At 42.0% G+C, this 27,878-nt stretch overlaps 2 protein-coding genes across 15 annotated transcripts in view; one reads left to right on the forward strand and one right to left on the reverse strand.

Moving 5' to 3' along the window:
* Arid4b (AT-rich interaction domain 4B) overlaps window positions 1-2,660 on the reverse strand; it is a 123,946-nt gene extending 121,286 nt beyond the window's left edge. For 2 of the 4 annotated variants that reach the window (XM_034509971.2, XM_034509970.2), the window contains exons 1-2: window positions 2,381-2,641; window positions 1,534-1,588 (exon numbers count right to left, since the gene is read on the reverse strand). In XM_034509971.2, coding sequence (XP_034365862.1) covers window positions 1,534-1,539 — 6 coding nt within the window. In that variant the 5' untranslated portion in view covers window positions 1,540-1,588; window positions 2,381-2,641. Of the gene's footprint in view, window positions 1-1,533; window positions 1,589-2,380 lie in introns of all 4 variants that reach the window. The other 2 variants (XR_013112232.1, XM_034509972.2) reach the window with 2 other exon arrangements.
* A 305-nt stretch (window positions 2,661-2,965) lies between these two features.
* Window positions 2,966-26,671, forward strand: Ggps1 (geranylgeranyl diphosphate synthase 1). Of its 11 annotated transcripts, none has more exons than XR_013112234.1 (8): window positions 2,976-3,201; window positions 6,878-7,015; window positions 8,479-8,571; window positions 10,888-10,958; window positions 11,706-12,567; window positions 15,739-15,946; window positions 16,440-16,651; window positions 18,977-20,149. XR_013112234.1 is itself a non-coding variant. In XM_034509974.2 (5 exons), the coding sequence occupies exons 3-5, from the start codon at window positions 8,502-8,504 to the stop codon at window positions 12,465-12,467; spliced, it is 903 nt and encodes a 300-aa protein (XP_034365865.1). In that variant the 5' UTR covers window positions 2,976-3,201; window positions 6,878-7,015; window positions 8,479-8,501; the 3' UTR covers window positions 12,468-13,733. The 11 variants fall into 11 exon arrangements, 4 of the variants coding, with proteins under 4 accessions (XP_034365864.1, XP_034365865.1, XP_034365866.1 ...); XR_013112237.1 differs by having other exon boundaries at window positions 6,882-7,015; XR_013112238.1 differs by lacking the exon at window positions 2,976-3,201 and adding an exon at window positions 24,680-26,671 and having other exon boundaries at window positions 5,048-7,015; window positions 18,977-19,024.
* The last annotated feature ends 1,207 nt before the right edge of the window (window positions 26,672-27,878 follow it).

Consider the following 27,878-nt stretch of genomic DNA (forward strand, 5'->3'; position numbering starts at 1 on the left):
CTGGGAGTAACAGCCATGCGCCGTCACACCTGACCCACGGACCTTCCTTCCTTTCTCTTTATAGGGAAAAGTTGTTTACACAGAAAATGAAAATTAAGAAAAACAAAAACAAATTGACATCTTCAACTTAGTATTAGTACATCCTTTTCAGACACTTACTGAGAATCTAAGATATGCCAGACATCACAATAAGAACTAACAGATCACATTTATTCCAAATATTTATTCAGCTTCCGGATGTATTGTGTAGTATACGTGTATCAGTCAACTTTAAAACTTTTCTCCAGTTATACCCAACAACAAGATAGATACATGCCTTTCCTAAAAACTTCACTTTTTCCTAACACACTCACTTTTCACTGTTTCACACAGCTTGTATATCTGTGACAAACAAAAAGGCTTCATTTCTCATATAACACTGCTTACATTTTCATTCATATGAAAGACAGAAACTTACAAAATAAAAGCCAAGCTTCTACAGAGCCCCAAACTCAAAAAGAAAAAAACTTTAAAAGGGTCTGAACTGCTTTGTACAATAGACAAATACTTAAGTGGCAACAGCATTTGTATTCCTCTACAGAAGCTTTTGAAACTGTACCTGGATGTAGTCCTACAAAAGCAATCCTCACTGAAGACAAGTGAAAGAAATTAAAAAAAAAAAAAAAAAAAAAATCCAAAAGACCTGTCAAAGTAAATGCCATTTCCATTCTAACATTTCAATCTTACAAATACACACATGCTTTTCAAGCATATCTGAATCTGTAATAGATTTTAAAGAAAAACATATTCTAGTATCAAAGTTCACCAGTTAAATCTAGATATTTTTCAGATACCTAATGACTTATAATTAAAAAAACTAAAATAGCTATGATTTACTCCACCAATACACAGACTACTTAGACACTTACATTTCTTAGAAGCTATTCTGTAGTCAACATGTTTACTTCAGAACAACTTGACCATTACACACAACGAATCTTTAAAGAGCAGGAATCAACTCCAAGATCCAGTACAACATAGAGAAAAATGAACCAAACAACCCTAAGTCCCTAGAAATATGAGGCACAACAGGCCAAATCAGCTCTCTTAAGCTAAACAGCACCAAACTGCTTTAAACATCTTCAAAATATTTGACTTTCTACTTAAAATTCACGGTCCTGGGCACATAATCAAATGAAATTTTCTGTCATTGTTGTAACAGACAGACCATTACTGTTTCGAAATTCAGGTTACTAGACCAGTTTTCTGTTTTACGATTTAAGACGCTTTAACTCTTGCAGCTGTTCCTTCGGTTCCATGCAAAAGGCGCTGTTCTATTTGGGAAACCTAACAGCTTCGGTGAGGTATCTCCGAACTGACTCCACAACTTCGAGACACAGCCTGTGTTTGTTCGCTCCAGCTGACCCTCTGTCTCCGGGAAAGCTCCACACCGAGCCACTCCACACACCTGCCTCTGCAAAACTCGCAGGCCTGCCACAGCCTCTACACTTCCTGAATTCGAAAGCCACTCAAACTGGCTGAGTGACGCCTTACCTTCATGGTGACTCTGAAGCCGCGATCCCCACGGCGACACCAGCTTCACCTGCACCTGGAGGGGAAACAAAGACACCCGGTCAGCGCCACTGGCACCACCACCACCACCCCGGGCAGCAGGGGCGGGGGCGGCACCGAGTGGGGCCAGGAGCCCCGAGCAGGCACGCGCCAACCCAGCACCCCTACCGCCCCCACCGCCCGCCGCCCCATTGTCGCGACTCCACGGACTTTTTCCCGTCCTCCACGATGACGCCATTTCTGTCAGAAGAAAACTCACAACAAGCCCAGGGTCCGGCGCGGCCTGAAGCGCGGCTGCAACCGTCCAAGCCTACGGAACTGCGATGCCCGGAGCCCCGGGACTGAGCCCTCAGTGAACCGGCGGGCCCTAGGGCTGCGGAGGCTCGGCCTCAGAGCGCCCGCCCGCGTCCCGAGCGAGCCAAGGCCCACAAGTGGGAGCCGGGACCGGGCACCGAGGACATCCAGCTCCCAGCTCGGCGAGTCGAGGCCGCCGGGCCCACGGTGCGGCCCGGGAAGGGCGGCTCCGGCTCCGCGCCGCGGGGGGCGGGGGTCCCGGGAGGCCGAGGCCCCGCTGCGAGCGCCGACTCAGCCCCGTTGCCATCTGCCCCGATGCGCGGCCCGACCCGGAGCTCCCCTCATAAAAAAGAATGCCCCTACCTCGGGCACAGACGAGGTCTGAGCCCTGCGGCCAGAGCCCCCTGATCCGCCTCCCCCCGCCACCCCCCAACACCAGCAGGCCTGGGGGGAGAGACAGCGAAGGAGCTGCGGGTCCGCCGGCGGCCGGGACTCCGGCTCCGACTCCTCCTCCTCCCGTGGCGGCGACTGGTACCTTTGTTTGGCGGCCGCTCCGGCTCCCTCGCGGGGGGAGGGGGCGACAAAAAATCCCTCTCGGACGGAGGTCCGGGCCCCGGTCTCACTGCCCTCCGGAGGAACACGGCGGCCGACCTTCTGCGGCTCCCTCCGGGCAGAAGTCCAGGCGGTGGCCGTCGCGGCGGCAAGCCGCGGCTCGAGACTCTCCCTCCGCTCCAGCCCCCGAGCTCCTCACTCCGGACTCGACTGACGGGCAAACATCGCTTTCCCCCACTCTGGCCCCCCTGCCCCTTCTCCCCTCCCCTCGGTTCTTTTCCCCTCCCCTACCTCGTTCCCGGATGCCTCTCAGACGACCTAGGATTGGGTAGGATTCTTTGGAGCACGCCTCTTGCAAGTTTCTATTGGTTTGAGCGATGCAAACAACGACGCCATTTACCCACCAGTTCTATGGAAACAGAAAGTTATGCCTTAATGCTTTCTGGGAATTGTAGTCAAGTCTTCCAGGCCAATCGGCAAATTTATGGACATTGGAACTACCAAGACCGCAATGCCCCCTTGCCTGCGTTCGACGAGAGTGGGGAGGGGAAGGAGGTGCGGCCATGAAGCAGAGGGGAGGTGGCATACGACGCCTGCGCAGTGTGATAGGGATGGCGTATTTTCTTGCACTGAGTATTGCGGCGTCGCTGGCCGCTGAGGAGGGCGGAGATTTCTGTGTGAAATAGGGGGAGGGCTCCAAGGAAGCTTCAGGAAGAGCCGCAGTCTGAACAATAAAGTGAGAAGTTGATGTGGGTGCTGCTAGTCTCGTACCGGCGGCTTCAAGTCTGAGATCATCGTGGAACCGTGAGCAGCAGCGCGGTGGCAGGGGGGACCCGGATGGGGAGCCGGGGAGGGGGCGGTACGGAGGAGGAAGAAGTAAGGAGGGAGAGAGAACCCGGATGCTGACCCAGCTCAGAGTGACTGGCGGCCGGGTGCTGGAATGAGGGGGAGGCAGAGGAGCTCGGCAAGAGTGGAAGGGCCACCGATGCAGCGCAGGGAAGAAGCCCGCCTGCGAGCTTATTACAGCAATGCCTTTGTGGAGCCCTTTCTTTTCCTTCAGTGCCGTCGTTCCCCGGGCTTCGAGTCAAAGGTTCTTGCTGAGCACCTAACAGCTGAGCTTCTCGGTGGCTTGTTTAGCTAGTCTCAAGCCAGAACCTGCGTGTTTAAAAAAAAAACAGAAATACTTGGCATGAAATTTTCAATATTGTTAAGAATGTTTGATGTACTGAGTTCACCCTCTGAGGTGTTTGTTAGGAGAAGCGTTCATTCAGTCCTCATGTGGAAAGACAGGATAGATCCTGTACAACTTCCTGAACCAAAGTCTACTCAAAGTGAAGCATGCTAGGTGGATGTGAATTAGAGCTTTGGCTTAGAGAGGTATAGAAATGCTTTCCTGAGAGAGTGAGAACTAAGCTTGATTCAAAAAGCCATCCGGAGTTACTAAGGGAAGACCCTAAAGGAAAGTAAATTCATTTCAGGGAAAAAGATTTCCCAGTATGAAGAACTGAGGCCCAGAGAGGTGAGGAAGGATGGTTAATTGATCCAGCACCCTGTAGACTGAAACAGGAGAATTACTTTGAGTTGTAAGCAAGCCTAGACTACACAGAATGACCCTGTCTCCAGAAAAGGAAAAAAAATTTAAAAGTTTTTATCTGTTCCAATGGTCCAGTGAACAATAGGATATCTTGGATTTCCAACTTGAATTGCTAAAACGATAACTCACCCAAAGGCAGAGGAAGAGCTTAGCATTGTGGTGCTGACAAGTCCTAAGACCAGCCTGATCTACAGAATGAGTTCCAGGCTAGCTTGGACCACGTAAAGCCTGTCTCAAGAAAAAGAAAAGTATACAGAGGACAATCAGAGAAGCAGCGGCAATTGCATTTCTATAGTGGAAATAATCTGTTTACATAAATACTCAGTAATCTACTCTTTGAACAAATTGCTAAAAGCTTTTCATTTTGTAAGTGGGAAAATGGTGTCAGATTCACAGAGACATTCTGTAGTGACTGATAAGATTAACTGAGTTTATGCCACTCAGCCATTATTGCCTCTTAACTTTAAGTCTGGTACATGAGAAGCTGAAAATTCTGTGATAAACTGACAGTTCTAGATTTAAAAATGGTTTTTTTTCAAGAGTGTATAAAACTCAAACTGCCTTAGGCTCTTAAGAAAAAAAGTACAAAACATATTGTCTCTCAGTACTTCCAAACATTGAATTTCTCATGTTTACCCCATCACTGATAAAACTATGTGTAAATATTTTCTGGGAAAGACCATTAATTGACTTACATGACTGTTGCTAAATGTGAGTGAGCAAAGGAAATAGTGTTTAATTCATCACTGGAGAAATATTAAAGGCAAGGAAAACTTATCTTTAAAGGACTCTTCATTTCTGTGCAAAATGTCACTTGCTTTTGACTCAGAGGCAAATTCTTGAAAGGTGACCTCATTAACTTAGATCAAATGTGTTTTCCAGGATGCAAACAAGATAGCAGCATGCTTTTTGCTGCTACCCTAGTTGGGAAGAGATAACTTTAGACTTCACCCAAAACAAACATACGTGTGTGTGTGTGTGTGTGTGTGTGTGTGTGTGTGTGTGTATGTATATATATATATATATATATATATATATATATATATATATAGATATATATATATATATTTACCATATGTTTAATCCTCTTACACAATGATCTGTTACCAACATTATCTGCCTCCTTCCTTCTTTGCATCTTCTTATCTTCTTTATTGTTGACCACTAAGAACTAAGCAACATGTCCAGCATTAACAACTGTAATCCCATCCCTCCAGAGGCCAAAGCAGGATGATAGCATAGTTCAAGGCCATAATCGACTGAGTAGGGAGTTCCAGGCCGGTCTAGAATACATACCAAGATCCTGTCTTGGGGAAGAAAAAAATGTTGCTAAGTTGGTGTTCCAAATATTTTTATGTATGTTCTTTTTCTTGTGATATACTTAATAGTAACTGCTAGTCAAGGCCAATGTAGAACATTTCCTTAGGAAGTGATGGAATGAGACGTGTAGGATAGCCCAAACTAGCCCTGAACCCCTGATTTTTTTTCCCCACTTCCCAGCTGCTGGGATTACAGGCATGTACTACCACATTTGGCTAGAAATTTTCTATTTAGGATATTTCCCTGAATTCATATTGCTGAACTGATTTGTTTTTATGTGTTGCTGATTTTTTTAATGAGTATTTGACATATTATTAAGAATAAACTACCAAAAATATGCTGGCCCTCAGGGCTTCAGTCATTTTCTTCCCCCCCCCCCCATCCCCAATGACCTGTGCCATTTCTAATTAGCGTTCTGCCTCCAGTTTATGGATAAGATGTAAGCTTTGAGCTACTGATCCAATGCCATGCTTTCCTGCCTGCTGGCTTGCTTGCATACTCCCCACCATGATGGTCATAGACTCATCCCCGGAAATTGTAAGCAAGCCTCCAATTAAATATTTTGTTTTATGAGTTGCCTTAGTCATAATATCATGGCTTTTTTTTTTTTTTTTTTATTGGTGGTGGTGGTAGTGGTGGTAGTGTTTTTTGTTGGTGGAATTGTTTGTTTGTTTGTTTGTTTGAGACAGGGTCTCTCTGTATAGCACCCTCTCTCTTAGAACTCACCATGCAGACCTCACTAGCTACAAACTCATAGAGATCCATGTGCCTTTGCATGCTGGGACTAAAAGCATGTGCCACCACACCCAACTGGTCATGGTGTCTCTTTACAGCAATAAAAGCAATAACTAAGACAACCACACACACAAAATTAAATAAATGAATACTTTTTAAACTATGTTTTTCACTGGACATGGTGATTCACATGTAATCATAGCACCTGGAGGCTGAGAAAGGATTGTTCATTCTAGGCCAGCCTAAACTGCATAGGGAAATCCTTCCTCAAAAAAACAAACAAACAAAAAAAGCGTGCATGTGTGTGTGTGTGTGCTCCTAAAGAACAACCTAAACAATAAATTCATCACTTTTATTCCTTGATTTCTATGTATTATTTGTCTTCAATAAATAGCTAGTAGAGGAGACGGATTCGGTCAGTGAAACATCTATGAAGCATAAGGACCCAAGTTCAGATTCCCCTCTAAGAGCCAAGTTTCACAACTACTAACCCCAGCACTAGACTAGGCCAGAACAAGCATATCCCAGGAATTAATTAGCCTAGCAATTAACAAGGAATTAATTAGTCTAGCAATTAACCATGCCAGGATTCAGTGATGAAACTTAACTATAAAAATATAAGGTGAAAAATGATTGAAGAAGACCCAAGGTTGTATAGCCTCTATGCAAACATGTACCCACACACATGCACACATAAATTTTTGTTTATCACAGGTATTTATTGTATATGTTTGTGAGTACCCCCATACCTCAATGCTTGTGTGTGGTGGTCAGGATAGTTTTCAGCTCTTAACTTCTCTCTCTTTCTCTCTCTTAATTTTGTATATGGAGTCAGCACATGGCTCTAGTTACCAGGTTTGCCACCAAGCCTGACAACCCGAGTTGTTCAATGCATGGGATTCACATGATGCAGGAGAACTGAGTCCCTGTTTCTAGAGCCTGTGAAGTTGACAACACTAACCATCTCAGGTGCCTTCCAATTCCAAAACCTGTGACATGCAGCACTTTGACTAGCAATAATCATAAACTGCCATTATGTAGCCACATTATATTTGGTTTTATATTTACATATACAGAGTAAATCCATCAAAGGTTATTAGAAGAGGGCTTGTGATCCTACAGACCAAAATAGTGATCCTCAAAGACACAATTCATAGCTCCTAAAACTTGCCAGAATTGTCATAGTTAGGAGAAAAACAGGGCCTCTGAGGAGAAAAGTGAACATCAATATTTGCAAAGAAACAGAAGATTCACCAGTAAAGGAGGCCCCTGCAAAAACCAGGATTGAAGCTGGGCATGATGGCATGCTCTGTAATCACAGTATTTGGGAGTAAAGGCAGAAAGGTCAGGAAGGAATTCAAAGCTAGCTGGGGCTACATATACCTTGTCTCAAAAAAAATACATGCATGCATGCTGTGATTTATATTCTAGGAAGTATTGAAGTAAATACAGAATTCAATTAATTCAACACTAATTACACAAAATAATTATATTCAAATGAGTATGCATCTTGAAAACAACCTCCAAAATTTATTGGTTTGAGATAAGTATTCTTCACAAATTACAAAGCACACCTATCTTCATCATAGAGCATTTGCTAATTTGTAATCATTATAGAAATGTCTATTTTTGAATTTGTTTTGGCATTTATTTGGTGTCAACAGTTTAAGTCCTTTATGATTAATTAACTAGGAAAGTTTACTCTAGGTCATCTAAGAAAATGACTTCAAAATCAACTAACTAGTGTTATCAATGGAATGAAGAACTTTTTTTTTTTTTTTTTTTTTTTTTTTTTAGAAACTTGAGGTATAATTTATATACCAATCATCAAAAGTATATAATTCAAGGTGGGTTTGGTGACTTGAACCCATAATTTCAAGGCCATCTTGTACATCATAAGAAGACTGTATCTCAGGACAAAACTAGCTATGGTGGTATGTTTGTGTAATTTCAGCACTGAGGCAAGATGATCACAAGTTTGAGGCCAGCTGAGTGTAAGACCTTCTTCAAAAAACTTCTTTAAAAATTTAAATTTAATTTTTTTTTAGTACATTCACAGTGTACAGCCATCACCGCATCCTAGTAACATTTTGATTCTATATACAAATACATGCATCTTTATAAATTCATTAGTAATAGTCGGTCTTTATTTTTTCTGAGCCAACAACCACTAACCTGTTTTCCCATCTGTATAGATTGCCTGATTCAGAACATTTCTATAAATAGGATTATACAGCCTGTTCTGTTGTGGCTGCCTCCTTTTGCTTTCTTTATGTCATGTTTTCAAGATTTTATATATGAAATATTTAGCTGTATAAATAAAATTTTAACTCTATCATTCCAAAAAAAATCTTGACAAAAATCCCTTGCCATCTAACACTTAAAAATAATTTAATTTGTGAGATCATTTTTATATTTCTCCTTTTTAACAGGTCAACTTTGAAATTTATAAAACATGGAGAAAACTAAAGAGAAGACTGAAAGAATTCTTCTAGAGCCTTATAGGTACTTACTTCAATTACCAGGTAACAAATAGTTCAGTTATTTAGTGTGTCTGTGTGTGTCATAGTTTTCAGAGAGTAGTCTTTTAAATGTAAATTTAAACTTAAATGGTTCTTGAGCTCTTCTATTTGAAGTAATACCACTATGAGAGAAATTATTCAAAGAACAGTATATGAAATGTTTCTATTTTATTGAGACAAAATCTCATTAGTACAACCCTGGGCTGGCCTAGAACTCAGTGTGTACCACAGGCTGGCTTAGAATTTGTGGTGAACCTCCTGCCCCTGTTTTTCAATTGTTGGGATTATACGTATGCTCTGACCAATGCTAAAAAGTTATTTCTTTTTTCTTTTAATTATGTGCCTATGCGAAAGTATGTACACATGAGTCTTAAGTGCCTGTGATCAGAAGAGGCTGTTAGATCCTCTGGAGCTAGAATCAGCAGCCAGTGGTGAGGCACTTGATGTCGGTGCAAGGAACCAAACCCAGCTCTTCTACAGGATCTTAACTCTTAACTCATTCTTAATCCCTACGTCATCTGTCCAACCCAACTCTTTCTTTTATTAATTTACTTAGTTGGAGTGTATGTGGTGCTCAGAAGATCCTGGGGATGGAATTCAGTTCATGAGGCTTGGCCCTAACACCTTTACCCCAGAAACTTACCTTTTTTTTTTTTTTTTTTTTTTTTTCCTTTGAGTCAGAGTCTTGCTGACCTCGAACTCACAGAGACCCATCTGTCTTCTAGGTGCTGAGATTAAAAGTGTGCATCACTACACCCAGACCCAGACTAGAACGACTTTTTCCCTTTTTAAGTTTTGTGGAGGTTTTGGCTGTATGTGTATGTCTGTGCAACCCATTGTATAGCTAAGTGCCTGAGGAGACCAGAGGAGCGGTAGTTCTATTAGAACTAGACTTGCAGTTATACTTCTAAGTCAGCATATGTATGCTGAGAATCAAACCTGGAACTTGTGGAAAAGCAACAAGTGCTCCTAACCACTGAGCCATCGCTCTAGCCTCAGAAAGTTAACTTTTATTTAACTATTTTCTTGAGCCTTGTTCTGAATTTACAGTACTAGAAGCTTATACTATATTTTTATTAAATGAACAGGTTGTGACTTTTTTTCTATGACTGCTTTCTGTTTCAGCTAATTTAACTTATACTGGCATCTACTACCTCAAGACATCTCTCACTTTCCATGTGACAAAGAAAACGCTGCTAAAAGGCTAGTGGCCCTGGTGGCCCTGGTCAACGCCCAAGGCCAGTACTTGTTAAATGGAGGCCGTGAAAATGGAGTTGCTCTAGTCTCTAAAATCTTCATTTAGAAGAATGATAGGTTTGGTTTTCCTGAGACAGGGTTTCTCTGTATAACCCTCGTTGTCCTGAAACTTGCTTTGTACTCTAGGTTGGCCTTAAACTCACAGAGATCTGCCTACCTCTGCCTCCCAAATGCTGGAATTTAAGTCTTATGCCACCCCTACCTGGCAAAGTGACAAATAACCTTGTGAGGAAATTCATTGGCAAAATACTGAAGTTTTGTGTGACAGATAGTGCTAATTGTCCTTGAACAGACGGTCTTCATTTTCAGAAAAAGAAAGAGATTAAATTGTATTTTCTAAAGACTCCCAATCCACCCCCAGTGCAATGATTCAGGTTAAGACTAAAACTCACTGAAGTGCTTTAAACTTCCTTGTTAGCACTCATTTTAAAAACCTTTGGTTTTTGATTTTTAATTGTGTGTGTGTGTGTCTGTGTGTTAGGGGTGAGAAGTGCACACATCTGAGCCTAGGTCCACACAGAGGACTACAGAGGGTCCTTTAGTAACTTTGGATCTCCTGGAGTTGGAGTTACACATGGTTGTGAGCCACCTAAGATGGATGTTGTGAACCAAACTTTGGTCCTCTACAAGAGCAGCCAGGGCCCTTTACCACTGAGCACCTGCCATTCACCCACATGTGGTTTAAATGGTAAGATAAAGAGGGTGAATTCAGCCCCACTGTGTCCTTACATTGAGGACTCTGGGGGCTGCTCAGCTGGGGAGGAGATGGGTTGACAGGACTGTTTTACTAAGTCTCCTCAGTTCTGAAGCAAGTTTTTCAGTTTTTCTTGTACTGCCATTTTGGAGACCAATGAGGTAGCTTAGCCTGTAAAGGTGCTTGACAGCAAGCCTAAGATCTGATGTCCATCCCCAGGACCCACATACAACCTGCAGATTGCCTTTTAATCTCCGCAAGTGTACCATGGAGTGCACATGTACATACAAACACAAATAAATGTTTTTTAAAATCATTTTTAAGTAAAGTAATTGGTTTTTTTGTCATATTCTATGTTTTAATTGCAGGTAAACAGGTGAGAACCAAACTTTCACAGGCATTTAATCACTGGCTGAAAGTTCCAGAAGACAAGCTACAGGTATCTAAGCAGTCTGATTACTTCTCTTTTTGTCCTAGTGGGGGCCACATTCTGGACTTTAAGCATTCTGGGCAAGTGTTCTGTGCCACTGAGGCACATCCCCAGTCCTTAGGCAATTCTGAGTCTCATTCTTCTTCCCCATTTAATCACCAAGGAATTAGTAGGTGTCCCATAAAAAAGTACTCCAAGATTCTTATTCTGTTAATGCTTATGCAATATTGTATATTAAGGCTGCTAAATATTTATTAGCTGCAAAATGCTTAAGATAACTGAGACTTTAATAATTTAGAAATAACATTAAAAAACAGACAGTTTTGGCCAAGCATGGTGGTATGCATGTAGAATCCCAGAACTTAGGAGCTGGGCACATAGGAAGACCATGTCTCAAAAAAAAAAAAAAAAAAAATCTGAACTAGAGAGATGGCTGTGATGTTAATTAAGAGCATGTACTAACTACATTTGCAGAGGACCTAAGTTCAGTTCCCAGCATCCATGTCAAGCACCTCACAACCTGCCTATATAACTCTAGATCTAGGAGGATCTGATGTCTCTGGCCTCCAAGGGCACCTCTCCTCACAAGCACATATGGCACACTGACAACAGCCTTTGTGTCTCTGTACAATAGCCTTTGAATGTCTCTGTATATCTGTTTTTCTATGTGTGTGTGTGTGTGTGTGTGTGTGTGTGTGTGTGTGTGTGTGTGTGTGTGTCTTAGTGAAATTTTCTTCTTTGGTTGTTTTTCTCTAGATTATCATTGAAGTGACTGAAATGTTGCATAATGCCAGTTTGCTCATTGATGATATTGAAGACAATTCAAAGCTCCGGCGTGGTTTTCCAGTGGCTCACAGCATCTATGGTATCCCATCTGTCATTAATTCTGCAAATTATGTCTACTTTCTTGGCCTGGAAAAAGTCTTAACACTTGATCACCCAGATGCAGTAAAGCTTTTTACACGCCAGCTTTTAGAACTTCACCAGGGACAAGGCCTAGATATTTACTGGAGGGACACCTACACTTGTCCAACTGAAGAAGAATATAAAGCCATGGTGCTGCAGAAGACAGGTGGTTTGTTTGGATTAGCAGTAGGTCTCATGCAGCTGTTCTCTGATTACAAAGAAGACCTAAAGCCACTGCTCGACACACTCGGGCTCTTTTTCCAGATTAGAGATGATTACGCCAATCTACACTCCAAAGAATACAGTGAAAACAAAAGTTTCTGTGAAGACTTGACAGAAGGAAAGTTCTCATTCCCCACTATTCATGCCATTTGGTCAAAGCCAGAAAGCACGCAGGTACAAAACATCCTGCGCCAGAGAACAGAAAATATAGATATTAAAAAGTACTGTGTGCAGTACCTGGAGGATGTAGGTTCTTTTGAATATACTCGACACACTCTTAGAGAGCTTGAAGCTAAAGCCTACAAACAAATTGAGGCCTGTGGTGGGAACCCTTCACTAGTGACTTTAGTCAAGCATTTAAGTAAGATGTTCGCAGAAGAAAATGAATAATGCTATTCATTCTTGATTAGACTCAATAGCTTCTTTCATTTGAAAATGAGAAGTGGCTTCTTCCCATTTATCCTTTCAAGTACTAATCTCCAGAAATTGAGTAAGTGAGGGTGATGTGTGTAAAAGTGCTGTGTCATCAAAATCCCTTTGCATAAAAATACAAAATTGAGGACTGGAGGACGGCTCAGTGGTTAAGAAGCTGCTTTTCCAGAGAACCCAGGTTCAATTTCCAGGGCCCACAGTGAAGTTCACCAATAACTCTGTTTCCAGATAATCTTCTGGACGGTTCAGGTGCCAGGCACACAAATAATACATAGGTATACAAACATGCCAACTATTCATAAGAATAAGATATTTATTTTTTAATTTTTTAAAAGCAAAATTGAAAGTATCAGGAGTCACATAACATGGGTCATAGATGTCAGACACTAAATGTGACCAGCTCTTCCTTCTACCCCCGCCCCCCATGTTCTGGGCTTGTCAATAAAAAAGACTTACCTTCCAAGAAACTATCTGCTTTCTAACTATATGACCTGGGCGGTTCCCAGATCATAGATGACAATTCAAAACAGGGATTCCTTAGACAAGTCTCTTTTGCTAGCTGGCTAAAAAGACCAAAGAACTGCTGTTTTTTCCTAAATGATGATGCCAAGAGTACCTCAGTTTTGTCTCTGTAGGCCTGTACCAAAGTCTGAGAAGACAGAATGAATACACAGGCACTCTTCCAACCAGCTTGCTTGTTTCCATGCTTGACACTCCACAAATTGTCCCTTTTGACAAAAGAGGCCCCACTTAAAGAAGTTCAATTCACAACCTGGTCCCATTTTTTTTTTTTTTTTCTGGTTTGTTTGTGTTTTTTCTTGTAACATCTTTCTGCCCCAAACTGATTAGTATCTGTGTATAATGTCTTTGAAGGAAGAAAATAAATAGAAAAGGTGTTTGTGGATTATATGAGTAATGCCAGCATTTCAGAGGTAGAGTCAGGAAAATCTGAAGTTCAAGGTTATACTCATAGTTGAGGCTAGTGTGAACTACAGGGGACATTGTGCCAAAAGAAAATAAAAAGAAAAAACTGAATTTCTTTATTTCTTGAGACAGGCTTTACTATGCAGTTCTAGCTGGCCTAGAACTCAAAGGTCCATCAGCCTGGCTTCTGCCTCTTTGAATGCTAGAATCAATTGTGTGTCCTACCATGCCTGGCAAAGACTATAAGCCAATTATTTCCTTGCCTAATTAAATTAATTTTGGCCTGGTGCTAATTCATGATTCTTCTGTCATTCTTTTCTTGCCTTTGTTGGTAACTGGAGTGTTTAACAGTGAATTGAGGACCTTTTTAGAGTCATTTTGTGTATCCAATAATCAAAATCACATTCTTTATTTGGTCTGTGGTCCCAAATGTTAATTCAGAAGAGACCCAGGAGGCTGTAGAGGTGGCTCGAGGTTAAGAACACTGGCTGTTCTTGCACAGGACCCTGGTTGAATTCCCAGCACCCACATGGCAGCTCACAACTGTCTATAACTCCAATTCCAGAGGATCTAATACCATCACACAGACATATATGTTAGCAGAATACCAATGCACATTAAAAAAAAAAAAAAAAAAGAATTATCTGAAGAGACCCAAAACATGAGTAGTTCAGTTCATTTAATAAAATGACTTTATTTGCTTAGGTTTGTGCTACAGTAATGCTTTTCCTGCCTAAGAAAGTCTTGAGACATTCTCTTAGAGAAATATTGGATTTTGCTGTGTCAGAGGCATACTTTTTAAACAACATAAATTTTCTAATGCAGCTTCAGAAAAACATTAATTTTTTTTATATCAAATCTGCAATAAAGGTCAGTTGTATTGCCATAAATCTCTTGACTCAGCAAAATGTTTTTGATTTCCTTGAGCTATAGTCTGGCTTTGTTGTCTAAACCATTGTTGACCTCCTTCAGCCTTTTGCTTCCTGTGCCAGCCAGTGCTCCTAGGGAATGCTTTCCTGTCTGCTGTTGGAGCCACTGCCGCCTTTTTGAGCAACCTCCCATCCTGGGTGACCTGTACTATTTGTCTCTTCTTCCTTTCCTAGCAGAAAAGGAGATTCCTCACCTAGCAATCTAATGTCCCTCATTATCTTTTTCCATTCTCCACCTATCAGATGTGGAATCTCCTAACTTTCTTCAAATTTTTTTACTTCAAATCTGCCTTTAAGTAGTCTGCCTTTTACTTCCAAAAGTGTAAACCATATGAGGTGTCACAAGCCTATAGTCTTAGTACTTAGGGGAAATAGAGATCAAAAGTTGGGGGTTCTCATTGGCTACATAGTGGGCTGGGACTAGCCCGGATTTTGTTAGTTTGCCCTGCAGCCTTAGGCCAAAGGAGCTCTTGAGCTCTGGAGGCCTTGTAACATCCCAGGCTGTAATTCTCAGTGATCCTAAAGCTCCTTGTAAGCTATGTGCTAAGAGAAAGGGGAAGGACATGTATATTTATACAACTTTAATCCCAGCACTCAAGTGGCAGAAGCAGGCAGATCTCTTACCATCTGGTATATATAGTTCCAGGCCAGACAGGGCAACAGTGGACTGACGGACTGTGTCTCTCTCTCTCTGCCTCCCTCCCCACACCTCCCTCCCTCCCCCCACCTCTGTCTCAAAAAAAAATGTTTCAAATTAAAAAAAAAAAAAAAAAAAAAAAAAAGCTCAAAATAATGAACCCTACCATAGTGTGAGTTCATATATAATATAGTTAGCATTTTGCTTCCTCAACCCTACCACACCACTTGGCTAATTGCGGACTCATTCTGCTCATCTTAATTCATCATTTATATTTACATTAGTCAATATGTTGAGACTTAGCTATAAAGTGAAGGCATTGTTTTACTATGTACTATTGGTTAAAAAATAATATCACTGGACTGGAGAGATGGCTCAGTGGTTAAGAGCACCAACTGCTCTTCCAAAGGTCCTGAGTTCAATTCCCAGCAAACACATGGTGCCTCACGACCATCTGTAAGGGGGTCTGGTGCCATGCCCTATTCTAGTGTGTCTGAAGAGAGCAATGGTGGTGTACTCATATGCATAAAATAAATAGGTCTTTAAAAAAATAATAATATCACTGATACAAATTTCAGTGTTAACTTGTTCAAGTCCGCTGCATACATTATTTCCTAACAGTTAATCGGCACTGACACAGAAGTGCCTAGAAAGTGTTTGTCATGCTTTTTAATGTATGTATGTATGTATGTATGTATATATATATTTATTTATTTATTTATTTATTTATTTAATGTAGCTCTTGTCCACCTAGAACCTGAACTCAACTCAAAGATCTGTGTCCAGAGCGCAGGGACTAAATGGATGTACTTTACTCCCAGTAAAGCATATTTTATGCAACACTACTTTCGGAAGAATCACTAACTTTGTATTGTTTATCACTGTACTTAAAAAGGAAGCTGTGTCTGAAGAGATAATCTATGAAACAAGGTTGTTACCTCTTTTGGGTGAGTGTCTTAGTCACTGTTCTATTGTTGTGAAGAGATACCGTGGCCAAAGCGATTCTTATAAATGAAAGCATTTAATTTGTGGGCTTACTTACAGTTTCAGTTTGTCTGTTATCAGCTAGTGGGAACAAAGTGTCACTCTTGGCCCTGGAGCAGTAGCTAAGAACTGCATCCTGATCTGTAGGCAGCAGACTCTGGGTCCAAGTCCTTCTTATTTTGTCAAAGAATTCCATTCCCTGGTGACTAAGTATTGAGATATATGAGCCTAGACAGTCATTCTTACTTTAACCCCCGCAGTGAGGTAGTTAGTACTAATGGTAAGCTGTTAGATGCTGTGTAAATCTATTTGAAACTTGCCCAGTTGCTTAATAAAAAATGGTAAATTGGGAATAAACATTTCAGGAGTATTTTACAGAGAATTGGATTTAATGAATATTCTAACAGATGCCAGTGCTTTTTAAGAGTGTAATGGTGTGTTTATTAAATCTCACAGGTTAAGTCAATTGACTATAAAGAACTGGACATAAAAAATGGAATTAAGAGACTAGACAAACCTGTAATACCACCACTGAGGCTGAGGCAAGAGGATCATGAGTTCAAGAACAGTCTGACCTCATAGGAAGTTGGAGCCCAGCTGGATTGCATACTCAGACCTTTGTCTCAAAAAACAAAACTCCTGAGTTAAGGAAGCAGGGCATTATTGAAGTAAGACATGTATCTGAAACACAAATTAGGAATTTAAAGATACTCAGATTTTCTAAAAGTTACGTGAAAGTGGGTTTGTGGGTTGATAAAAGTATAGATGTGGACAAAAAATGACTTAGTTTGTCAAGTACTTGCTGCATAAACATGAGGATCTGAGTTTTGATCCCCAGCATCCACATAAAATCAGAGTGGACAATGTGTACCTTATAATCTCAGTGTTGAGGAGGGGGAGACAGGCCTTGGATACTCTGGCAAGCCATTCTACCTGAATCTGTAAGTTCCAAGCCAGAGAGAGACCCTGTCTTAAAAAATCATGTGAAAACATATTGAGGAAGACACCTGATCTTGACTTCTGGTACCCACATGCTCATACATACATGCTTACAGTTATTAACATGTATACACTCAAAAGTATGATAATTGTATTAATTTATCAGAGCCTGAAACTGCACCAGTTAAGATCTTAAAAGCTGCGGATAGAAGGTGAACAATTAATAAATAAAATTATAGCATTCAGTTAGTAGGACTGCAGAGGTGGCTCAGCAGTTAAAAACACTTGCTTTTGCCAAGGACCTGGCTTCAGATCCCAATACCATATAGTATTATATTTACATTCACTCAGATGTGCGCACCTGTGTGTACAGGTACGTGTGTATAAGTATATATGGACATTCGAAGGTCAGAGGTCAATTCCAAATGACTTACTTGATCACTTGATTTTTTTACACAGGATCACTGTATGTAGCCCTTGCTGTCCTGAAATTCTCTACATACACTGTGCTGATCTCAAACTCAGATCTCCCTGCCTCTTCCTTACACCTTGATCACTTTTTACTCTTTTTTAATTGTTTTATTTGTCATTAGAGTGTGACAGGATGCTGGTGTGTGCGTGCAACAAAACATATATAGAGGTTAGAAGACAACCTTTAGAAGTCAATTCTCTCCTCCCACCATGGGTTCCAGGAATCAAACTTAAGTCATCAGGTGTACACAGCAATTCTTTAATACTCTGAGCAATCTGGTTGGCCCCAACTTTATATTTTGATACAGGGTCTTTCACTGAATCTGGAACTTAATAATTTAGCTTGGCTGCATAGCCAGTGAGTTCTAGGTATGTACCTTTCTCCACCTCCCCAACTGTGGTTACTGATCTGGTCACACTCAGTGTTTACATGGGTCCTGGGATCTGAATTCAAGTCTTTCTGCATGTGTGGTGGGCACTTTACCATGATCCAACACTCTTCCATGTAATTTTTATTTATCACTGTCCTAATGCAAAACAAAAGTCTTGGTCTGAGGGGATAGAAGAACCAATTCTGAGCCAAATATGGGTGTCCATGCCGCAGCTACACAAAATCAGGTTACCCTGAATGCCACGTGTCTGTGAACAAGGATTTATAAATTTAAGAAACATTTTTTATTAAATTTATTGTATCTAGTGTATATATGTTATGGCATGCACGTGGAGGCCAGAGGACAGCTTACACACAACTTGCGGAAATCAGTTCTCTCTTTCTCCCATTTGGGTTTTTGGAATTGAACTCAAGATTAGTGGCAAGTAACTTTACCTGCTGAGCCAGCTTACCTGCCCAGTTTCATAAATTTATATAATCACAGAACAAAAAGTAATGAATCAGTGTATTTACCAAATGCATTGTTAGAGATGTCAGGAAGGTTATAGCAGCAGCAGGAGGAAGTGTCTCCTGGGTTTGTAACATCCTTAGCTTTAGAGTTGGTCCAGGCTACTGCCCTGCAAGCTCAACAGCGCATTCCAAGTGGGGTGAGTGACATATCTATAACCCCGTTATTCCAAAGACAAAACCAAGACAATTGTGAATTTGAGGCTAGCTTGTACTATATAGCAAGTTCAAGGTTTGTCTGGACCCTGACTGACCCTGTCTCTAACAACTGAAACAAAAACATGCATTCCACAAGTTTGCCAAGAATTCACAAAATGTTAGGCCACATACAAAGATTGTTAGTAGATGGTTATTAAAAGATCTGAAGATAGCCCAGGATAGTTTTGGCTTACGATCTACTACAGTCTTTTTTTTTTTTTATATTCACCAAAGTTCTAGCTAGTCCACCAGACTAGGTTCTTCAGCACAGCTGTACCTTCTTCAAATACTTCCATCCACAGCTGGATCCTACTCGTGTCAGCAGTCAACTGTCACCTTTGAGTCCCTATCCTCATACTTTGTTGAAATTGGTTGCCTTTTCATATCCTGTCACCAATTACTTTATTGCATTTAGTTTAATCTGAAATGATCTTATGTGTGCTGTGACTGATCACCCCACACACACTTTTTTTCTTTTAATTTACAGGGTATTGTGATGTTGCCTGCCTTGTGTGTGACAGCTCTGAGGAGAAAGGTATCCTGGCAGTCGGAAGTCAAGGAATAGCACAGAGACACACTGCATAGCAAACCTAACACAAAAGATTTATTGGGAAAGACAAAAGAGGGCTACTGCCTCTGCTCCAGAGTAGAGAACTGAGCAGGAGGCAGGCTATATACAGTGTTTCTTAGTGGAGGTAAAGTTGGAGGATGGCTTCCAGGAAGGCTGAGACTGGAAGGATTTTGTGGCCTACTCTTGAGCTTTTTTATGTAAGGTGGGGCCTGGCCACTCTCCTGCCTCAAGGGACTGAGAACAGCTGTTACTGCCATCAGAGAAGTCTGGGGGGGTTATGAGAGGGAATTTGGTGGGGGAGGCCTAGCCACTCTTGCCTTAAGAGGCTTACATCTCCCTTTTTGTTTAGTATTGATAAACAATCAGGGGTCAGGAAAGGGGGGCAAAGTTATCATTAGACTACTTCCTGCTGGCTTGGAGCATCCAAGTCCTTGGGGCAAGCTTGATCTTCAACATCGGGATAATCAAGAGTTACAGGCTGTGACTCTGGAGCTAGGGGTCTATAATCCTGTAATAGCAACTGATTAAAAGTCTGCTTAGAAATCTTCTGGATGTGTTATTGAAGAAGTCTAGAAAAGAAGTTTATATGGCAGGGTGTGACCAGTAGGATTAAGAAAAGGAGTAGAAGGGAGGCGCCAAGGATAGTCTTCAATTCCATATAGGACTGTCAGGGATCCACTACTCAGATGCATTGAACTGTTTCTTAGGTCTTTGAAGATCTGTTTTGAGTTGTCAGATCTCACTTTTTACTATATGTGACTGGTTGACATAAAAGCAGTATTCCTCCTTGAGGAAGAGACAAAGACCACCTGTCTTTCACTGTTAGTAAATCTGATCCTTGCCAATTTTATAGCAATGTGGTGGCTAGTGAGCCTACTTGGCCCTGGAGAGTGAGGATGTTCTGAGCCACACATTTGAGGTCCTGGATGAACTGAGTTGAAAACTGAGATAAATAGCTAGGGAAGTAGTCCCACCATTGAGATGACTATACCCAGAACTCCAAGAAAGGGTATGACCTAGACAGTTTGTCATGCCTTTCTGCTATAAACTCTGTGATAGGAACCAGCAAGGGTGCTTTAATAGGAACCACCCAGAGTTTTGGAAAAAGGAAGAGCAGAAGTTCCAGACCACACAGCCGGTTGGCAGTGGTAAGATGAGTGCCCGAGAGAATCGGGGGGTTATAAATGTGTAGACATAGGGCCTGTGTGGTAATACTAAAGGGTAAGGTATTACTGCAGTCTGCAGAATCCATTATGCCCACAAAGCATGTACCTGACGAGTAAAGTAGTTTGTGATAGGAAAGAGAGCTGTGGAAGAGATAAGGGCTGGTAGTGATATTTGGCTTAAAGAGCAATTAATGAGCAGGTGATGTGAGAGAGTCTAATAAGCCAATGGGCAAGGCCACAAATGGTGGTCATGACTTTGACCCAGGAGGGACATACAACCAACATTCTTCAAAGCTGTCAGGCAGAGCATTATTGAATAGCTGATATGTGGAGGTTAAGGTCTGAAATGAGATGTTATGACACAGAGGTGGATCAATATCATCTAAGAGGGATGATATTGGGGATGTAAGGATCTTTGAGGAGCATAAGACCACTTCTTTTACTGTGTCTATTACTAGTGGTTGAGAAAGTAGGGTGTGTACCCTCTGTATTTTGAACATGTCTGATGGGCAGCTGTAATAAATGTTACAGTAAAATTTACCAATAACCCCTTCTTCCCATCTGGGATGCTATGGATCCTTAAGTAGAATATAAAAGATTCTCCCATTCTGCATAAAAGATAGAATGCTTTTCTGAATATGCATTATGTCTCTTACAGGACTGATAAGGACAGCCTCCATAAGTCTGGCCAATGTCAACAGTAATCTCTGGTTTTGATTTGATCATAGAGAAAGCAAACATAGGGGTCAGGTGTTTTAGAAACTGATGTAGGTGTTATGGGAAAAAGTATTAGCAACCTGCTGGTGAGTAGTCTTCAGACCCACCATGTTGAACCATTGAGTATAGCTTTCATTAACGTTTGAAATCTTAATATACCAATAGCATAGAGAGGGGAAAGACATCTGAAACATTTTTTCATTGCCTTAACTCACCTTCTTGTACCTTCAGAACTTTCATTTACATAACTTAAACCACTTTCTTATACCTCTAGAACTTTCTTAAGTTTTTGAGTCCGTTCTACACGGCCTTGGACCCTCAGACTCACATAAGCTTTCACATCCTTAGTCTTTCATTGTTTACATAAGTTTTCACATCCTCCATCTAACCATTTACCAGGGACATGAACACTTACTACTGAGAGCAGTCTCTGCAAAGCAAGTTCCTTTAAGTCCTTTTGTTTGTTTTGTTTTGCTCTGTTCTCTGTCACAGTCAGGTGACCTGTCTGACACAGGTCAGAGATTATGGAGAAAACCTTTAAACATGCTTGGGTCTAGAAGAGGGGGCATCATAACAACACCAGAGCCAGCTATCCAATAAAGCAGAATAGCTCTCTGTTAATTATAATTTAACATTATCCATACCTAAAAGACATTTGAATCCCTGCTAAACTGAATCTAGTGATCAGAAATCCAAGAGAGAAATTCTGAGCCTTGACTCTCAAAGCTGAGAGCTGACAATGGCAGATAGAAAAAAAAAAAAAAAAAAAAAACACAGAGTTCAAAAATCTCGCATGCTTAAAAGAGACCACTCAGAAACAAAACATGCGGTGAACACCATCATGCATAAATTCAAATGAGCCTGACCCGTTTCCGTCTCAGCTCCCATGTTTCCCACAAGTCTTACAGTACACCAGAAAACACAGACCCATCTGTACACACGGACAGACCAAAACTTTCCAAACAACTAGGGCCAGGCTGACAGGCAGGTCTTGCCTGGATAGAAGTGAAAGGATTTTGAAGTTGGATGATTAGAAGAGGTTATGTCTGGTTGTAGAGAGGTTTTAGGTGTCCCATACTCAGGGATACACCTGGGAGGCCAGCAAGGGAAAAGGTATGTCAGATTGTGTGATTTGGAGAAGTATGAACATGGGATCAAACAGATTAGGGGAGCAAAAGAAATAGAGGTTCCTAATTTAACTACGAGGTTCCTTTTTAATAAGGGGATGGGACAGGTTGGTACCATTAGCAAGGAGTAGGTAACAGGAATAGACCTAAAGATACAGCTAAGTGGTGGGGTTCTGTAAGGCTGGTAAGGCTGTTCACCTGCCCAGCAATAGGAGAATAAGAAGTGGGTCCCAAAACTCCATCAGGACTAAGAGGCCCTAGTGTCCAAAAGGCAGAAGATGGATTGTCCTAATACTGTGATGACTACCCAAGGCTCACTGTCAGAGATGGCAGTAGTCTTGTCAAAGGACACCCCCCTCCCCCACCCCCCACCCCCCCCCCCCCCCCGCCTCTCAGTCATCCATGACCAGACCTAGGAGTTCAGCTGGAGGGTGATCTGGGCTTAAAGCCCTCATACCACGAAGGGCATGAGGACAGTCAGTGACCCAATGCCCATCTTGATGGCATCATGGGCATCAGAAGGCTCTACAAGGGTTCAGAGCGACTCATTCCAGTGACAATCCTGACTGCATTTAAAGCAGGGACTCCAAGGTTCTGGGGCTTTGGGAGCCCTTGTCAGTTGCTATGACTGGCTGAAAGTCCTAAGCCAGTGTACTGGCTGGTTTTGTTTGTCAAATTGACACAAGCTGGAGTTATCACAGAGAAAGGAGCCTTTCTTCAGGAAATGTCTTCAAGAGATCCAGTTGTAAGGCATTTTCTCAATTAGTGATGAAGGTGGGAGGGCCCATTGTGGGTGGTGCCATCCTTGGGCTAGTGGTCTTGGGTTCTCAAGAAAGCAAGCTGAGCAAGCCAGGGGAAGCAAGCCAGTAAGAAACATCCCTCTATGGCCTCTGCATCAGCTCCTGCTTCCTGACCTGCTTGAGTTCCAGTCCTGACTTCCTTTGTTGATGAACAGCAATGTGGAAGTGTAAGCTGAATCAACCCTTTCCTCCCCAACTTGCTTCTTGGTCGTGATGTTTGTGCAGGAATAGAAACCCTGACTAAGACAAATTATTACCTAAAGTGGGGTATACCTGACCATGTTTAGGGGAGGACTGTGGAAGGACTTTAGAACTTTAGGACTTTGAGTTAGAAGAGTCATTGGGATGTTAAGAACTCTGTGGGATGTTCTATAGGAGCTTGGAAGATAATGTTGAGAACAGTACAGAAGATGAAGGCCTGGCTTGTGAAATTTCAGAGGGAAGATTAAAGAAAGACTCCTATCAGGGATGTTACTGTTTTGATTGTGAAGATTCTGTGGTTTTGGTTAGTTGGGGCTGAAGAATCAGCTGTGATTAATAAGATACCCGAACTACTAAAGTGAAACCTTTGCATTACTGGGATTATTGGTGCTGGTTAGCTGGAGCTAAGAAATAAGTGGTGATTAAGAAAAGACTAGCTTGCTGGGCAGTGTGGCACACACCTTTAATCCCAGCACTTGGGAGGCAGAGGCAGGCAGATTTCTGAGTTCAAGGCCAGCCTGGTCTACAGAGTGAGTTCCAGGACAGTCAGGGCTACACAGAGAAGCCCTTTCTTGAAAAACCAAAACAAACAAACAAACAAACAAAAAGACTAGCATCATTGAGGTGAAATGTTCTGGGAAGTGTTTTCTGAGAGCACAAAGAAGCTGTGTTCCAGAGATAGCTGTGTCACCGATTCCTATAGTTGCTTGTGTTCCCAGGACTCAGGGAGTACTGGAGGAAGACACAAGTAGGTCAGTGTGAAGTCACCACACTCAATGAGAGTCAGCAACTTAGCCTTGCTTAGCACCTGGTACGGGAGGGAGGGGGAGTTGGTGGAGGCCAGAAGGTGAGGACAAAAACCAAGCTTTAGAAGGGGGTTCTCTTACAAAGGGAAGGGTTGGGGAATGGAGCCACAAAAGCCACTAGAGCCTAGAGGAGCTGTGGGATTATGGGCAGAACCAAGGGGAAGCAGGAGAAAAAGGCAGGGAGGGACACAATAGCCAGGTGGTGCCTAAGAAAACTGCAGGATTCCAGCTCCAATTGGGGGGTTGGGGGTTCAGGGGTCAGGTGAAGAGGGCCTACTACAGACCTAAAGACCATGGCTGGAGTACCTCTGCCTCCAAGAGTACCAGAGGGGTGCCAGACACCCAATAGTCTCTTCTTCTGGCTCAGGCAAGTGTTTAAAGAGGGAACTTACCCAATTGTCACTGGCGGATGGGGTGTCAAGCAATCAGTGAGCTAGAAGGTGAGTTTGTTACAGGAGATGATAAGATCCCAGTGAAGCTTAGACCTCAAGGAGGAGCACAGGCACCAGAGGAGCCTTTCTGAATATGGCACCTGGTACAGCTCTGAGGGGAATGTTATCCTGGCAGTCAAGAGCCAAGGAATACCATAAAATCACAACGCACAACAAACCTCACACAGAGATTTAATGGGAAAGACACAAGAAGGTGGCTGACTCTGCTCAAGAGAGAAGTGAAGAACTGAGCAGAAGGCAGCCTTTATATAAGGTTTTATTTTGGGGGTGGGCTGGGGGTAGTGCTTTCCAGGGTGGCCTGGAATTTGTGGGATTTTGTGGCCTGATCTTGGGCTTTTCTTTTTCTGTAGGGTGTGGCCTGAGGCCCTCCAGCCTGGAGGGGTTTTTACCCTGAACTTGAAATGAGTTTCCTGCTTCTCCCTCTTGCATCTTAGGATTACGGGTGTGCAGGACCACACCTGTTTTATATAATGCTGGGGACCTAACCCACAATTTCATGTGTGTTAAGCACACAGCCAACTGCATACCCAGCCCTATTTATTTTTGTGTGTGTGTGTGTGTACCTATTTGTATGGGGACATTTGTGTGTGAGTATGCATGTGTGTGCCTGTCATGCCAAGGGTATCTTTACTTTTCTCCACATCACAACCGCCACCACCACATCATCATCACCATCACCATCACCATCATCACCATTTTTGACAGTTTTAAGGATTAAACCTAAAAACTCACACATGCAAACCTAGGACTATTCCTCTGAGTTACAGCCCCAGCCCTTTCACTCGACTTTTTTTTTTATATATCTATTTGATTTTATGTGTGGGTGTTTTGCCCACAAGTATGATGTGCACCACAAACATATTTTGTGCCTCCAGAGTTCAGAAGAGTGTGTCAGGTCAACCTTTTGGAACTGTTGTTGCTGATGCTGGTGAGCTTCCGTGTGGGTGATGGGAATTGAACTTGGGTCTTCTGCAAGAGTACCAAGTGCTCTTAATTGCCAATCCATCTCTCCAGATCTTCTTCTTTGCCTATCTGAAGTGAGTGACAAGGTTCTCACTGATAGGGATCACACTGATTTGCTAGACTGACTGACTGTGAAGCTCTGGGGATCCCCCAGACTCCACTCCCTCAGTTCTAGAGTTACAGATATGGATGGCACACCTGGCGTTTCTGTGAGAACTAGGTATCTGAACTCTTGTCCTCAAGCATTTTACTTACTAAGCTGGTTCTCTAGCCTCTTCCCCACCCCCAATACACACAAAGCACAAATTTCTCCAGGACTGGATTTCTTTTTCATTGCTAGGTCTCCATGGCCTAAATATAGCCTGGTGCAAAACTACCACTCATTAAATATTGATGAAATGAGTGAATGATGGGACTCAAAATGGATCTACTGTAAATATTTTATCTTTTTAAAATTTGAGCTCCCCCCTGCCATGTTTTAAACATTATTTAAAACAAACTTATCCCTGTTGAGTCTGACATGGAAAAATACAGGGCCATGAAAACTGAATAACCACCTTAATGATTTGGTGATAGCTGATCATGTGACTTTGGAAGGTTGGGGGGCAGGCGCAAGCCAGAGGGGTGGAGAAATGTTAAAAAAAAAAAAAAAAAAAAAAAAAGGAGGAAGGAGACAGTGAAAGACTCAAGGTGGGTTCAGTGAGTTGAGTGAGATGGCTTTGCAGGTAAAGGTCTTTGTTGCTAATCTGAGAACCTAAGATTCCCCAATCCCCACATAGTGAAATGACTCCCAAACACACAGAGAAAGAGAGAGAGAGAAGAGAAGAGGGGAGAGAGGAGAGAGAGAATTTTAAAGTTGGACACCATTGCTAGCAGAACCAGATGAATCCAAAATTTAAAAGTGCATGTTCTGTGCAGTGGCTGAGACCTTGCCCAGCATTTCCAAGTCCCAAGGCCCTGGATTTCATCCCTAGCTCTGGCAGATGGTGGTAGTTAGATGACAGAGAAGAAACAGGAATTTGGTGGGATATAGGCAAGAGTTAAATGAAGGTCTGGAATCTGAACCAACATGCTCTGTGGAAGCCACACTGGTAGTGAAGGCCTTGCACACTGATTGACTTACTGACTAGAAGACCTGTGGATGTTGTAGACTGAAGCCTACATTATGTCGGATGACTTTACTTTCTGCCCCTTTGTTGTAGTACTGAGGACTGATTGAACCTGTAGCCTCATGCTTTCTGATTTATGATCTTCACTTGTTCTGTAACTATAAAACTCGATGTAACATCTCACAGTCGACATAAGTCAGGGTAATGTGAATTCATGTTCTCAGATTATGGCCATTCATACTTATAATAAATTATTACATTCTCTTTGGAGCGAGAATTGTGTTTTCTATCAACAGTTTTGACAACCAACAAGGGGCTTCACCTTCACTGGAGGAGTCCCCAGGAGCCGAGGGGTTAGAGGGAGAGTCAGAGAAATGGTAGACGACAAAAGAAGGCATCTAACCTTCAGGAACTGGAAATACAGATGGCTGTGAACTGTCATGTTCTACAAAAGCATTGCTGGAAATAACACTAAAATTGAGATGTTGACTGATTGGAAATTTATAGGTTGGATCTAATTTTTGTTAACCCTCTTGCACTTATTTTTCTTTACCTCTTCCCTCTTCTTTTGTGTCTGATGTTCCCTCCTATTTCTCCTCTTTTTTCTTTCTCTTTCTTTTTTTCTTTCTTTCTTTCTTTCTTTCTTTCTTTCTTTCTTTCTTTCTTTCTTTCTTTCTTTAAAAGACAACCCAGGTTGGCCTTAAACTAAATATATAGTCAAGCCCAAACTCCTTGTTCTAGTGTCTCCACCTCCCAGGTGCTGGGAAACATAGGAACATGCCACTGCACCAACGTATGCAGTACTGGGATTCAAACACAAGGCCCTATGTATGCCACGCATACATCATTCCAACTCAGCTGTATTCTGGCAAAACTGTCTTAATTTTCTTTTTTTAGAAAAAGGAAACAGATACTGCTCTCAAAATTATAAATTTAAGTATAAACAGCTAAGCTCCCAAACAAGGAGATGAGCAAGATCCAGATTTTTTATTCTTTCCTTCTTGCTCTTCTTTTGAATCTGTCTTTTTCCTAGTGTAAAAAGCAGTTTCAAAAGAGATTATAAAACAAAACAACGACACAGGAACCATGGAGGATCTGGGGACAGAGTGCTTCCAGCTTCCATCTATGTCCCAGAGCTGACCCTGTGCCACAGTTCTCCCACCCCAATCCCACCAAGAAAGAGCTGGTCTCTTAGAAGTGCTGACACACATAAAATCACAGGCTCACAGGAGGGACAAGCTATAGTCAGAGACAGCAAGACCAGCTAACATCAGCAAGAACTAAATGGCCAGAGGCAAGCACAAGAACATAAGCAACAGAAACCAAGACTACTTGGCATCATCAGAACACAGTTCTCCCACCACATTAAGCCCTGGATAGCCCAACACACTTGAAAAACAAGATTCTGATTTAAAAATCACTTCTCAGGATGATGATAGAGGACTTGAAGAAGGACATAAATAAATCCCTTAAAGAA

The sequence above is a fragment of the Arvicanthis niloticus genome, chromosome 8, assembly GCF_011762505.2.
Source record: "Arvicanthis niloticus isolate mArvNil1 chromosome 8, mArvNil1.pat.X, whole genome shotgun sequence".
Taxonomy (NCBI): Eukaryota; Metazoa; Chordata; class Mammalia; order Rodentia; family Muridae; genus Arvicanthis; species Arvicanthis niloticus.

Coding starts and splice junctions, on each gene's coding strand:
- Ggps1 (XM_034509973.2), top strand. CDS start 8,502: ATGGAGAAAACTAAAGAGAAGACTGAAAGAATTCTTCTAGAGCCTTAT. Junction 8,572..10,887: donor GTACTTACTTCAATTACCAG/GTAACAAATAGT, acceptor TTTTAATTGCAG/GTAAACAGGTGAGAACCAAA. Junction 10,959..11,705: donor TTCCAGAAGACAAGCTACAG/GTATCTAAGCAG, acceptor GTTTTTCTCTAG/ATTATCATTGAAGTGACTGA.